General features: G+C 31.9%; 1 protein-coding gene and 1 long non-coding RNA gene across 5 annotated transcripts; both read left to right on the top strand.

Moving 5' to 3' along the window:
- The first annotated feature begins 1,981 nt into the window (after nucleotides 1-1,981).
- LOC133681392 (UDP-glycosyltransferase 74G1-like) lies at nucleotides 1,982-4,397 on the top strand. The gene is given in 3 exon segments (XM_062104430.1): nucleotides 1,982-2,648; nucleotides 2,651-3,169; nucleotides 3,276-4,397. Coding segments are annotated over 3 exon segments (1,380 nt in total). The 5' UTR covers nucleotides 1,982-2,522; the 3' UTR covers nucleotides 4,011-4,397.
- A 2,953-nt stretch (nucleotides 4,398-7,350) lies between these two features.
- On the top strand, nucleotides 7,351-11,773 carry LOC133682107 (uncharacterized). Of its 4 annotated transcripts, XR_009836611.1 has the most exons (4): nucleotides 7,362-7,746; nucleotides 7,889-8,490; nucleotides 11,047-11,132; nucleotides 11,219-11,773. It is a non-coding gene; the product is annotated as an uncharacterized LOC133682107 (long non-coding RNA). The 4 variants fall into 4 exon arrangements; XR_009836612.1 differs by having other exon boundaries at nucleotides 7,359-8,490; nucleotides 11,051-11,132; XR_009836609.1 differs by having other exon boundaries at nucleotides 7,362-8,490.
- Nucleotides 11,774-12,117: the final 344 nt, after the last annotated feature.

Here is a 12,117-nt window from a genome sequence, read left to right as displayed (position 1 = left end):
CTTGTTCAAAAATTGAGCAATTTACATAAATATTGTTTCCGTGTATAGTGGTTCAAAATTAAATTAGTATTTGTTATGTACTTTTGAAATCCGGCCCGGCGGGTCGACTCGGGGTTGGAACCGGATTGGGTTGAAGAAAAAACAGGAAAAGAAAAAACTTGGTTGACCCGGTTGACTCGGCAAGACCCGGTCAAAAACCCGGTTGCAACCCGTTGATTTCTTTTTACTAAAACGACGTCATTTTAAATTTTTTTAAAAAAATTGATCTGGGCAATTCGATGACCCGGTCAAAACCTGGAACCCGGGCCTTGGACCAAACCGGGTCTAAAAACTATGATTTGTTGTTGAAAACTATGTATTATTATTCTACATATTAAAACACTTGGGATGGAAACATTTTTCATACAAATAATATAAACAATGAACCATCATAAGTTTTTTTTTATTTGAATCTTTTTTTTTCTCATTCTCATTTTTTTTGGATTATTTTTCTTTTCATTTAATAGTTATAGTTTAATTTTATAAAATTATTTTTTAGTAAATGATGTTTAGAAATATAAATATATGAGATAATATAAAATATATAATATGAGATGAAAGAAATATTAAATTTGTGTGTGTGTGTGTTTATATAAAGCATTATTAATGTCTATTTTTTCAGCAAGTCACAGGTACAGGGAATAGTTATTTTAATCAAAATGATGGACATTAAAATAAATATATGGCACATCTCATGGATGACAATGACGGAAATGACCTTGATTGACTACTTGTTAGCGGAACTTCCACCTTCATCCACAACTTCTATGGCTAATTTCTTCCATTTATGAGCATTTCTTTTGATCTCTTGCCCTCTTTATTCTCCCTTTATGATTTGGCTAATGCAATGCTTAATTGCTTCTTGTCTCACTGCAGCTGTTCTTCCCATTTTTCCAAACATTTAACAAAATATTCAGGGCGTAAATGTTTCCCTGTAACAATAAATAATTTATTATAGTTTACTATAATAAAATTACTATTTTGCTCTTGAGTGAAAAAAAATAATGGTATCAGTTTTAGGGCTTTTGTTTTTTTTTTTCCAACCTCATTGGTTATTAAAAAATTGTTCAAAAATATTTTTAAGTTTTTTTTATTTTTTATATAATAAAAATATTATTTTACTCCTGCGATCAACAAAATTTAAGGTTGTTGACTAATGATTTTTTTATTCTAAGACCTTTAGAAGAGTAACGATGTATGGGTCTCACGCGCCTCTGCCACTGGCGACTTATACAGGTGACACTCCGACATCTTGGAAGGCGCGTGATGGCATGGATCGGGCAACTTTTCCACTCCTTTTTCATTTCTATGCCAGTAGTGTAACAAAGAGGAACCTGTAAAAGCAAGAAACAAACACAACAAACTTTGGTTATTTTCTTTCTTTTCCCTTTTTTATATCTTCTTATCCCTAACTATTTTTTCTTCAAATGATCATTGTTGCTACTAACACAGGTGGAGCATCGTGTGTGAGGAGGGCTAGTTTGATGGTTGTTGATGGATCATCAGTTCATGGCTAGAAAGAGAGAAAAAGTTGTTGATGGTGGCAATTATAATGGTGATGTTGTTGGAGCTGGTGCCTACTGGTGGAGGAATATGGTCGATGATGATGGGTTAATTTGTAGTGGTTTTGGACGGATAGATCAGAGGAGAACACCGTAACATGGAGGTTTGCATAGCAGGGGACTGCTAACAATAGTTGTGAGCTATGATGAAGAGGATAAAGGTTGGCATTGTGGTGAAGGGGCGTGAACTTCTGGGTTTGGTCTCTTCACGGTACAAAATGAGAGGTCATGAAGAAAAACAATCTTCAACATCGAGTTTTGCTTTCAAGATGGAAACTTTGTATAGGAGTCGTGCGAGAAGTTGCTAGTAGTAGCGTGGAAGTTGGTCTATGTGAGGCTGAGAGACGAGGGAAACAGGTATATGGATGTGTAAATTTTTTTTCCTCGTGTAGTTGGTGGCTACGTTTAGGTATATGTAAGGCTAGGGTTTTTTTGTGTATGTTGGGAGATAATGTGAGAGAAGGTTTTTTATTTTTATTTTTAGCCTTTTTTATTTTTATTTTTTTTATTCTTCCTGTTAGGGTTTTTTTTTATGGCTCTCCATAAAATTCTCTTCTCTTTTGTGTGCATAAAATTCTCTTCTCTTTTGTGTGCGTGTGAGTCTTCTTCTTTTTAATTGCTTGGTCCCAAGTAATCTAAATTTGTTTTTGTTCTTCATTTTTTTCTTTTCACTTTTGATTCCTTTATTTTTATAACGTTTTTAGATTTTTTATTATGATTATGATAAAAATAAATTTTAAAAAATAAAAAAATTAATGTTATACATTTCAAACAAAAAAATAATAAAAAACAATCATCACAGCAATAATTAGCTGATGCGTATTGCCGACAGATCACAGAACCCCAACAAATTGGCATGAGAAGAACACTCCAGGCCAGAAAGAGAGAATTGGTGTAAAACCATAACAAAAAAAAATAAAAATGGAGAAGCGCTGTAAAGCTCACTGCTTAGTCGTATCCTTTCCAGCCCAAGGCCACATAAACCCCATGCTTCAATTCTCCAAACGCTTAGAACACAAAGGAGTTAAAGTAACTCCAGTTACTACGATCGTTTTATCTCCAACGCCATCATGTCTGGATCATCCTCCAGTTCCATTTCACTCCAAACTATATCTGATGGATATGATGAAGGAGGTATAGACCAGGCAGAAAGCATCAAGTCATACCTTGATCGCTTTTGGAAGGTGGGATTGCAAACTCTTGACAATCTTGTCGAGGAGCTTAGTGGTTCAGACTGCCCTCTTGATTGCATCATTTATGACGCCTTTATGCCTTGGGGTCTTGATGTAGCCAAGAAATTTGGGTTGGTTGGTGCTGCTTTCTTCACCCAGTCTTGTGCTGTTGATAGCATATACTATCACGTCCATCGAGGGTTGATCAAACTTCCTGTCACGGAGACTCAAATTTTGGTTCCTGGATTGCCTCCTCTAGAGCCTCAAGATTTGCCCTCTTTCATTTATCATTTGGGGACGTACCCAGATTTCTTTGACATGCTTTTGGATCAGTTCTCCAATATTGATAGAGCGGATTGGGTCTTTTGCAACTCATTTTATATGTTGGAAAGAGAGGTGTGGTATACACCACACATATACATTTCTTTGTGCTATGTAAATCAAATTCTAACTTAAATTGATTTATTTATTTCTTTTCTTTTCTTTTCATTTTGGGTTATAGGTGGCAGATTGGTTTGCCAAGCTTTGGCCATTTCGAAGTATTGGACCAACTTTACCGTCTATGTATTTAGATAAACAACTTGAGAACGACAGAGACTATGGTTTCAGCTTGTTCATGCAGAAAAATGATGTTTGCATGAATTGGCTTAATGATAGGCCAAAAGGCTCGGTTGTACATGTGTCATTTGGGAGCCTGGTAGATCTCAAAGCAGAGCAAATGGAAGAGCTAGCTTGGGGATTGAAGAGGAGTGATTGTTATTTCTTGTGGGTGGTAAGAGCATCTGAAGAATCTAAACTGTCGAAAGATTTCGCAGAAGAAAGCTCTGCGAAAGGTTTGGTGGTCAGATGGTGTTCACAGTTGGAGGTTTTAGCTCACGAGGCAGTGGGATGCTTTGTTACACACTGTGGCTGGAACTCTAGCCTGGAGGCTTTGAGTTTAGGAGTCCCAATGGTGGCAATGCCACAACGAACAGATCAAAGCACCAACGCAAAGTACATTACAGATGTTTGGAACATGGGAGTTAAAGCTGCGGTGGATGAGAAAGAGATTGCTAGGCGGGAAACAATAGAGAGTTGCATAAGAGAGATATTGGAGGGGGAGAAAGGGAAGGAGATCAAAAGAAATGCTAGTAAATGGAAGGAACTGGCCAAAGAAGCAGTGTAAGAAGGTGGTAGTTCAGATAAAAACATTGATGAATTTGTGGCTAATTTGGTTCTCTCCCGAAGCTCTTGCTGATGCTTCTTCTCCATTTATCATTTTCCTTTTCCAGTTTCTTGCTTGTTCGCATTAATTATATTCGAGATTCTTCCTCGAAATTCAGCTTAATTAACCAATGAATCTGTAGCTTCCTTTCCGAAAAGATTTCAGATTTCATAAACAGAAGAGCATCTTTATCTACATTCATTGCATTAGAAACTTACATCCGATGGAACTGACATTAGAGGCAAGGAAGCGGCAGAAGGCATCGAAGTTAGCTAACAAGACAACCTCCACTCTGTCAGATTGATCCGCCGCCGCCGCCGCCCACAGGATGGTCATCCCATAAGAAGATAATAACATGGGACTTCAATTATTTATTTGATCCACCGGAAACACATGATCGCCAATTCGCCATCATCCATGCACGATACAACCACAAACAATTACTCTCTCTCTCTCTCTCTCTCTCTCTCTCTATATATATATATATATATATATATATATATATATATATATATATATATTATTAGTTTTCGTCTAGACAGCTGGATTTTAATATTTAATTAATTAGTCATGGTCTAAATAATTGATTTTAATATATTCAATTAATTAGTCTTTTGTACAAACGACAAACTTTAACATTAATTAAAACAACTGTGTTGTAATTCATTTTAAAGCTAATTTCACATGTATAAATAAATTTTTAGTATTTTTAATTTGCATTTAGCACTTGCTGACCAAAATACAACACACACACTCACTTCAACTCTCAATCAATTTATAAACATCACCACATCATTAAAAATTCTAAACACTTACATAAATCTACCATTTCGTATGTTTTTTATTCTCTACATTTCCAAACATAACCCGCATCAACCCACTTATTCCACATTATAATATTCCAACCAATCTCAAACATTCCATAACATCATTAGTTCTTCTTCATTAAAATATCAATACATCATTACAACGTAGGTGGTTTCCTCCACTATTAGAACACTGCCATCTTTGTGACTAAGAAGCATATTCATTAAATCTTGACTGGCCTGACAGGTTTATTTAGAGGCTAGATTATTTTGGATTTGTTAAAAAACCGGAGGTATAACAACTCAGCCAAACTTGATTGACCCAGCGGATCAACTCGTGACCTAGATATAAATAAAATTTTGATTTAAATACTTCAATTTAAAAGTTTAACATAATATCTTTTGAATGTGGGATAAAAAACTTTTTTAAAATATTCTTTTAAACTTCATTATTTACAATATGTATAGCCTATATTTACATGGATTTTTTCTTAATTTTTTCATATAAAATATTAAAACTTTAATTTTTTTTAAATTTTTTCTGGTTGATCCATAAAACCCGGAACCCGGCTCCTTGGCCGGCTCAACCCCCAGGCCTGGTTTAATAACTATGCTATGGAGGCATCAAAGTAAGGTCATTTTGATGGTGTGGCACGTGTAGTTGGTAAAGGTACTTGATGTATTTTTTTTCCTCCACTTTATTTTATATCTATTATCCTTGATTTTCGCACTCATTCTCTCCAAAATAAAAATAACAAGGTTCTATTATTTTATTTTTTAAAGAAATTAATTATTATTCTTTTAATTGTTATTTATTTTGTTTTGGATCTTTTTTAATTGATTTTTTTTCAATTTCATCCCTCATTATTAGGTTTTTTGAGAATTGAGCTTCGTGATTTTTCTGGTTTTCTTTTTATGTGGTAATCCTGGTCTCATGATTTGGGTCATGAGTTTGAAATGTTAGTCTAACTTGCGTCAGTCTATTTTTTAGATCCTTTCTTAAAATTGATTTTTCTATTTTGTCCTTTAACATTGTGTTAGTTGGGGATTGAACTTTGTAATTTCTTTCATTTTCTTTTCTATGTGGTTATCTTGGTCTCATGACCTAGGTCACAAGTTTGGCGGGTTGACTCGGGTTTTATTTCCTTGTTTTTTTTAATTGAATTTTTTCTATTGTCACCCTTTAACAATGGGTTGGTTGAGAGTTAAGCTCCATAATTTTTTTTTCAATTTTTTTTCTATTAGATAATCTCATTCTCATGACTTGAGTCGTGCGTTTATTCAAGTTGACTTGAACCATTATATTTTGTCCTTTTTTAGATTGAATATTTTCTTTTATTTTTACTTATTGAAAATTGAACTTTTCAATTTATTTTGCTTTGTTTTTTATGGGTTATCATGATTTCAAGAAGTTTTGCAAGGTAATGAATGTTAGTTGGGTAAATCTAATATTATATTTTCTCAATGTTAGTCCTGCAACCTCTTAACCAGACGAGGAGTTTCGTCCCCTAGTACTGCTTAATTTTTACAGAGAACCTGTTCTTCCTGACCTAACGATATGCTATTTGTTGAAGTTGTTGGCAGCCTTCAAAAGGTCACTCAATCTCATTTTAGAAACTGATTTCTCAAACATTGAAACCTGGAATCACAAAATCTTCTTAATCAGTACATACCTAGTGAACAAGCATGTCAAGGAGAAAAGGATTGTCAATGCATTTTTCCAGACTAGAGGTCGAGAGACGTGGCATGCTGAATTATTTTAGAGATATTTTGTGGAATAGATCCAAAGAGCTCATTGCTGGAGAGATCTATGCCCGTTATGCTTGTGCAATGTTTAAGGCCAAGAGGGAACCTGCTCTTGAGACCCATATCCGGGAATTCTGATATTCAATACCCTATTCTCACTAGGATCGATGCCACCATTCAACCCCCAAAAGGTACAAATGAATCCTTCAGTAGAGTTCTCAAAGTTCCATGAAGAGTTCAATAATTATCAGGGAAAGGTTTAGCCAGCTAGACAGGCCAGTTGAGCAACAATGGTTGTCACGGCTGCAGCAAAGTTGTCAATGGCAGCAACGTTGTGGGCAACAATTAATGTTGCTGGCACGAGTCACGGCAGCAATGTTTCTGTCCATGATGGTTAATTCCTTGAGATTGTTGGTAAGGAAACAATGGAGGAAGAACATTAAAGACACTATCCTTAAAGATATTTTTTCTACAAAAGATTATATTTAAGAATTCAATAAGTTCCTCCTGGGATACAAAGCGCGAAGCAACATAAAAAAAGTCCAACAATCTAAAGAGAATTATAGTTATATTCTTCAAAAGGTGCAGAGGTTTATATATATAGGCTTGGAATCTGTAACATCCATGCAAAAATAAATGGAGAATTTAAAAGAGAATTATATAGTGCAATCAGAATTTAAAAAATAGTTGTTAGAAAAAATAGATAATTGTTGGGAAAAAATATAGCCGTTACAAAAATAAAATTTTAAAAACTTTGATTTCAGAGCTAAAAAATAAATTATTATTATTATAGACAAAAAAAAAACTCAGAAAATATAGGTTTTACCTCGTACATAGAGTCATTAAGCATCCCAGAAGCCTATTTTGAAAGATTTATTAAAAAATTTCTCTATTAATGGAGGTTGATTTCAAAGTAAAAGCCTATAATACCTCAGTTAGACACAGTAAATCAAATTTGACCCTTACATTTTGACTTCTTTTTCTTTTGATCCTTGAGATGTGGCAAAGCTTCAACCATTTTATTTCTTTCCTGCTCTTTTGGTTTCTTTCTTCTTCTTTCATTATCATTTTTTTTTCATGTGAACAGAGCAAGAGAGGAGATCAGGGCAACATCTTAAATCCAAACCCTATTTATGCAGATCATGGGTTTCTCTTTCTGTTGGAGAAATGGAGCCAATTTCATAGGTTTTCTCTTCCAATCTTGATTTGTAATAAAGGTATCAAGTTCCTTTTTATTTTTTTCTTCATGATATTGTTCAAATCTTCAAGTTTTGTTTATTAACTGTTTTGCTAATTTGTTTTTTTAGATGATTTTCTAATATTTAAGGATCGAGTTTTTAACTTTGTTGTTTATTTTAGGCTCTTGATGATCAAAACAATCTGTTCTTGGGTTTCACTGGAATGCAGAAACCTAGCTGATTGTTCTTGGTGTTCTAGGAATTGGGTCCTTTAATTTGGTTGATCCTCACCAGAAAAATGAGTTTTTAGCCTCTTTTGGTGTTGGGATTTTGCAATTTCAAAACTGATGTTAATTCCCAGATTGCTTCCATGGCACCAAACTAATGTTTTTTTTACCTAGTTGTTGGCTGATGGTGATTCATGAAAGTCTTTCTTTTCTACCAGTTACAGGTTGGTAAAAGAATTCATTAGTCAGAATTGAACGAGATTTTGATGTTTTACGTTAACTTGATTTTGACGTGGTTGGTAGTCTGAGCATGAAATCTTTCTTTTATTTTTTCTACATTGTTGCAGTGAACAAACACATAGCTGTCATCCATTTTGCTAGCCATGGTAGTAGGTAGTTGAAAGATGAATTCTTATGACTATTTTTAAAAAAACCCACTCTACGTTCATTCTTTACATGCTTGCAGGTATTAAGAATTTGCAAGGCTTGCTTTGTTGCTTCTGATTTTTCAGTTGTCTGTAAAAATGGTTGTTTCTCACGGTGGATTACATTTTAGGTAATGATTTCTTACTTTTTTGTTGGGTTTTGGCAGGTAATTACGGAGATAAAAGTGACAACAATTATTTTTTTTATTTTTTTTTACTTTTTTGTTGACGGGTCTCCCACATCCTTTTTAAAAGTCAAGGCTAGTTTCATTCAGTTTATAAATATATTTTTTATTCATCAAACTATATTTTTATTTTTATAGCTATATATTAGTATCTTAACAACTAGATCAACACTTTATTCGTTAAAAATAATAATTATCTGTTAGTTGCTTGGTGAACTTGAGAAAATATTAAAATATAATATAAATTATATCTTGATATTTCATCTAATAATTTAAAAAAAATTTAGTTGAATTAAATTTTTGGTATGATATTAGAGTCTTAATGTTTAAACGGTTATGGAGTTCGAATCTCATATCTCTATTTATTTAATAAAAATTAATCACCAAAAAACATGAGTATTACATATTTAAAGTTCAAAAAATTTCACTTAAAAGAGTGTTGTAGAAAATAATATAAATTATATTTTAAAATTTTATCTAAAAATTAAAACTTTTAAATTGAATTCTTTCTTTAACCATTCTAGAATATATCTTGATACATCGCAATGTGTCTATTTTTATATATCATGACTGTCAGATTAGCAGCATCAACTAAGAAAATGAATGCAAATTGATTTAGCAAAAGAAAAGAACACAAACTAGAAACAACTTGTTCATTCACGCAGATTCTCAAGCCCATTCTCTACTATGAACTAGACTTGCTCCGTTACAAAATTGAATCTAGGCAGCATGTTCTCTTGAGTAATTTTTAGGTGTTTTTCCAAGTTAAAACTGAACAGCACAGTGCATTAAAAAGGAGCTTGTGCCATGGTTGGTAGCATTAGGTTAGGTTAAAATCTCACAATTCTAATGTTAAAATATATTTTTTGTATTTTTTTAATGTTAAAATATATTTTTTATATTTTTTTTAATATCAAAAATATTTTTTACGTATAAATTCGTAACGTGACATTAGAACAAATAAAATAATTTTTTTGTATTTTTAAAATGTGGTCCAAGTTTTAATGAATTTAATAAACTGATTATTAAATCCAAAAATACATTCAAATATATCAACAAAACTATTTTTCTTGAATTTTTGTATTTAAAGATGTTAAATCATACCATGTATTTTTTTTTAGAGACTTGGTTATATACAAATTAAAATAAAAATTATATTTTTAAAATAAAGATTTTTAATATTTTTAAGGAAATTGATTTATTTAATACTAAAAAAAAACCCTCACGTATATATCACAATTTCAAATATTAAATTGATGAGGGCAAACAAGTGAGGAATTCAAAATTACTTACAAGATTATCTTAAAAAAAATTTAAAAATTATTAAAATTAGACTAAGATTATGTTTGGCAAAAAAACAATACATTTTAAAATCAAACTATTTTAATTAGAATATTATCTCAAGATAAATTATCATGAATCAACTCAAGATCAAGCAAAATCAAAAATCCATATAAATCTTGTTAATTTTATAAAATTCATTCGAATCACATATTAATTCAAATAAAATAACATCAACACAAACATAATTCATGCATCAATATTAATGTCAAAAAATACAATGACAACCTAAAATAATAAATTTATAATTCAATACAAATAATTAAATTATTTCAAAATCTAACCACGACAAACCAGAATGATAATGTCTAAATAGTCTAAATATTATATAAAATAATAAGCATTTATCTCTAAATTTTATAATTTTAACAATTTATCAATCAAAATAATTTGAGATTATATATCAATCGTCTGAAAATGGGGAGTTAAATAGAGAGACCGTTGTAGCCAAGAAAAAAGTGTTTTAAAATTTTGAGAAGTGAAGGAATAATAGCAGCATGTGGATTCAAGAAATGAGTGGACCGACTTTTACTCATTTTATTTTTTAGATTAATATAGGTGTCCGGGTCAGCTTGCACACACCTCGACTAATCCTACGGACCTTGAAGTTAACAACCATGTAAGCCTCTAGTGCCCCTGAAATTTATGGGACTTAAATTGGTGACCTCTGGAAAACAAATCCAAAGTCTGACCAGTTGAGCTATACACCTCATGGTTGACTTTTTACTCTTCTTCCTTCTTATTAGGGGTGAGCAAAAAAAACAAAAAAACCAATTAAACTGAGAAAAACAGAAAAAAATAACTAAATAAATCGAACCGTGAAAAAAAACCAATTAAACCGATTATAATTTTTAAAAAACCACCTGGTTCGATTTGATTTTGGTTTTATAAGTCTGAAACAAAAAAAAATAAATTGAACTGAACTGAACCCAAATAAAAAAAATTGAGCCAAACTGAAAAAACCGAGCCAAACAAAAAAAACAAGTATAATCTGAACGGGTCGATTTAAACCAGGTTTTGTTCTAAAAAAACTGAATCAAACTAGTCAATTTAAACCGGTTTCAATTCTGTTTAAGGTTTTTTAAAATAAAAAATCAATTTAACTTTTTTTTAATAAAAATTAAATCGGATCAAAAATAATTACAGCTACTTTTAATGCAGATAGTGAGCCTAAACAATACCTACCAAACATTTTAAAAAAAAAAAAAACAGAGCAAAGCCGCGGTTCTCTCTCTTTTTATTTACAGGTCTGTTTTTATCTCCATCTCTCTACTGGTTCTCAATGTTTTTCTTTCACTATGACTGCTGATTTTTGGTGTGGTTGTCGGCGCAGCTTGTGGGATAACTGGAGCTCACGGTGTCAAGGGGGTTTTGCTGTTGCCGCAGTCGTCCGTGGCTGGTTTTGTTGAAGCTGAAGAGGTCACTGATTGCTGTACATGGTGGATGCTTCTATTGTATCTCTTGGGGGAAAATGAGTACTGCTCACAGTGGTTAGTTCCGGTGGTGACTGTCATCGTGGGGAAAGGGAGTTGTTGCTGGGTCAGTGGGTGATAGTGGAGAAAAATAAAAGGGAAAGAGATGAGAAGGATTGTCCACCCGAAATTGATAGAAAGGGGATATGCTGTTGATTGTGGTAGAGTGAGGTTGAAGATGAAGCTTGATTTTTTTTCAAGAGAGAAGGTACTGGTTTTGGGAATGAAGGCCATGGTAGGAGGAGTGGCAAATTGATGGAATCAATGGGGTTTTTTGTTTACTTTGTATGTAAAAAAAAAAAGATGTAGAATGGGGTTGATGTATGATGCTGGAAAAGGGAAGGAGGCTGATAGCTTAAAAAAATAGAGCAACTTTATTCATCAAGTAATCCAAAATTATTTTGGTTTTTTATATATATATATATATATATTTTAATTTCTTTATCTAAATATTTTTTTATTTTTAATATATTTTATTTTTTTATATTTTGATATTTTAAAAAAATAAAATCAATGTCGATTTATTAAGAAAAATTGATTAATAATTTTAAAATGTTAAAAATCAAACACATTAAAAATAAATTTTTAATTCTTTTGAAAAATCTAATAAGTTAAAAGTAAATTTTTAATTTTTAAAAAAAGATGTTGTATTTGCAATTAAAAGTAAATTTTTAATTTTTTTAAAAGATGTTGTATTTGCAAAAAAATAATGTGAATACGTTAAAAATATTATTTTTTAGATTTTTTGTTATTTTTTTAT

This window comes from Populus nigra, chromosome 2, assembly GCF_951802175.1.
Source record: "Populus nigra chromosome 2, ddPopNigr1.1, whole genome shotgun sequence".
In the NCBI taxonomy this organism is placed as follows: Eukaryota; Viridiplantae; Streptophyta; class Magnoliopsida; order Malpighiales; family Salicaceae; genus Populus; species Populus nigra.
Note: the sequence above shows the minus strand (reverse complement) of the source record. Positions and strands in the feature narration are given on the sequence as shown.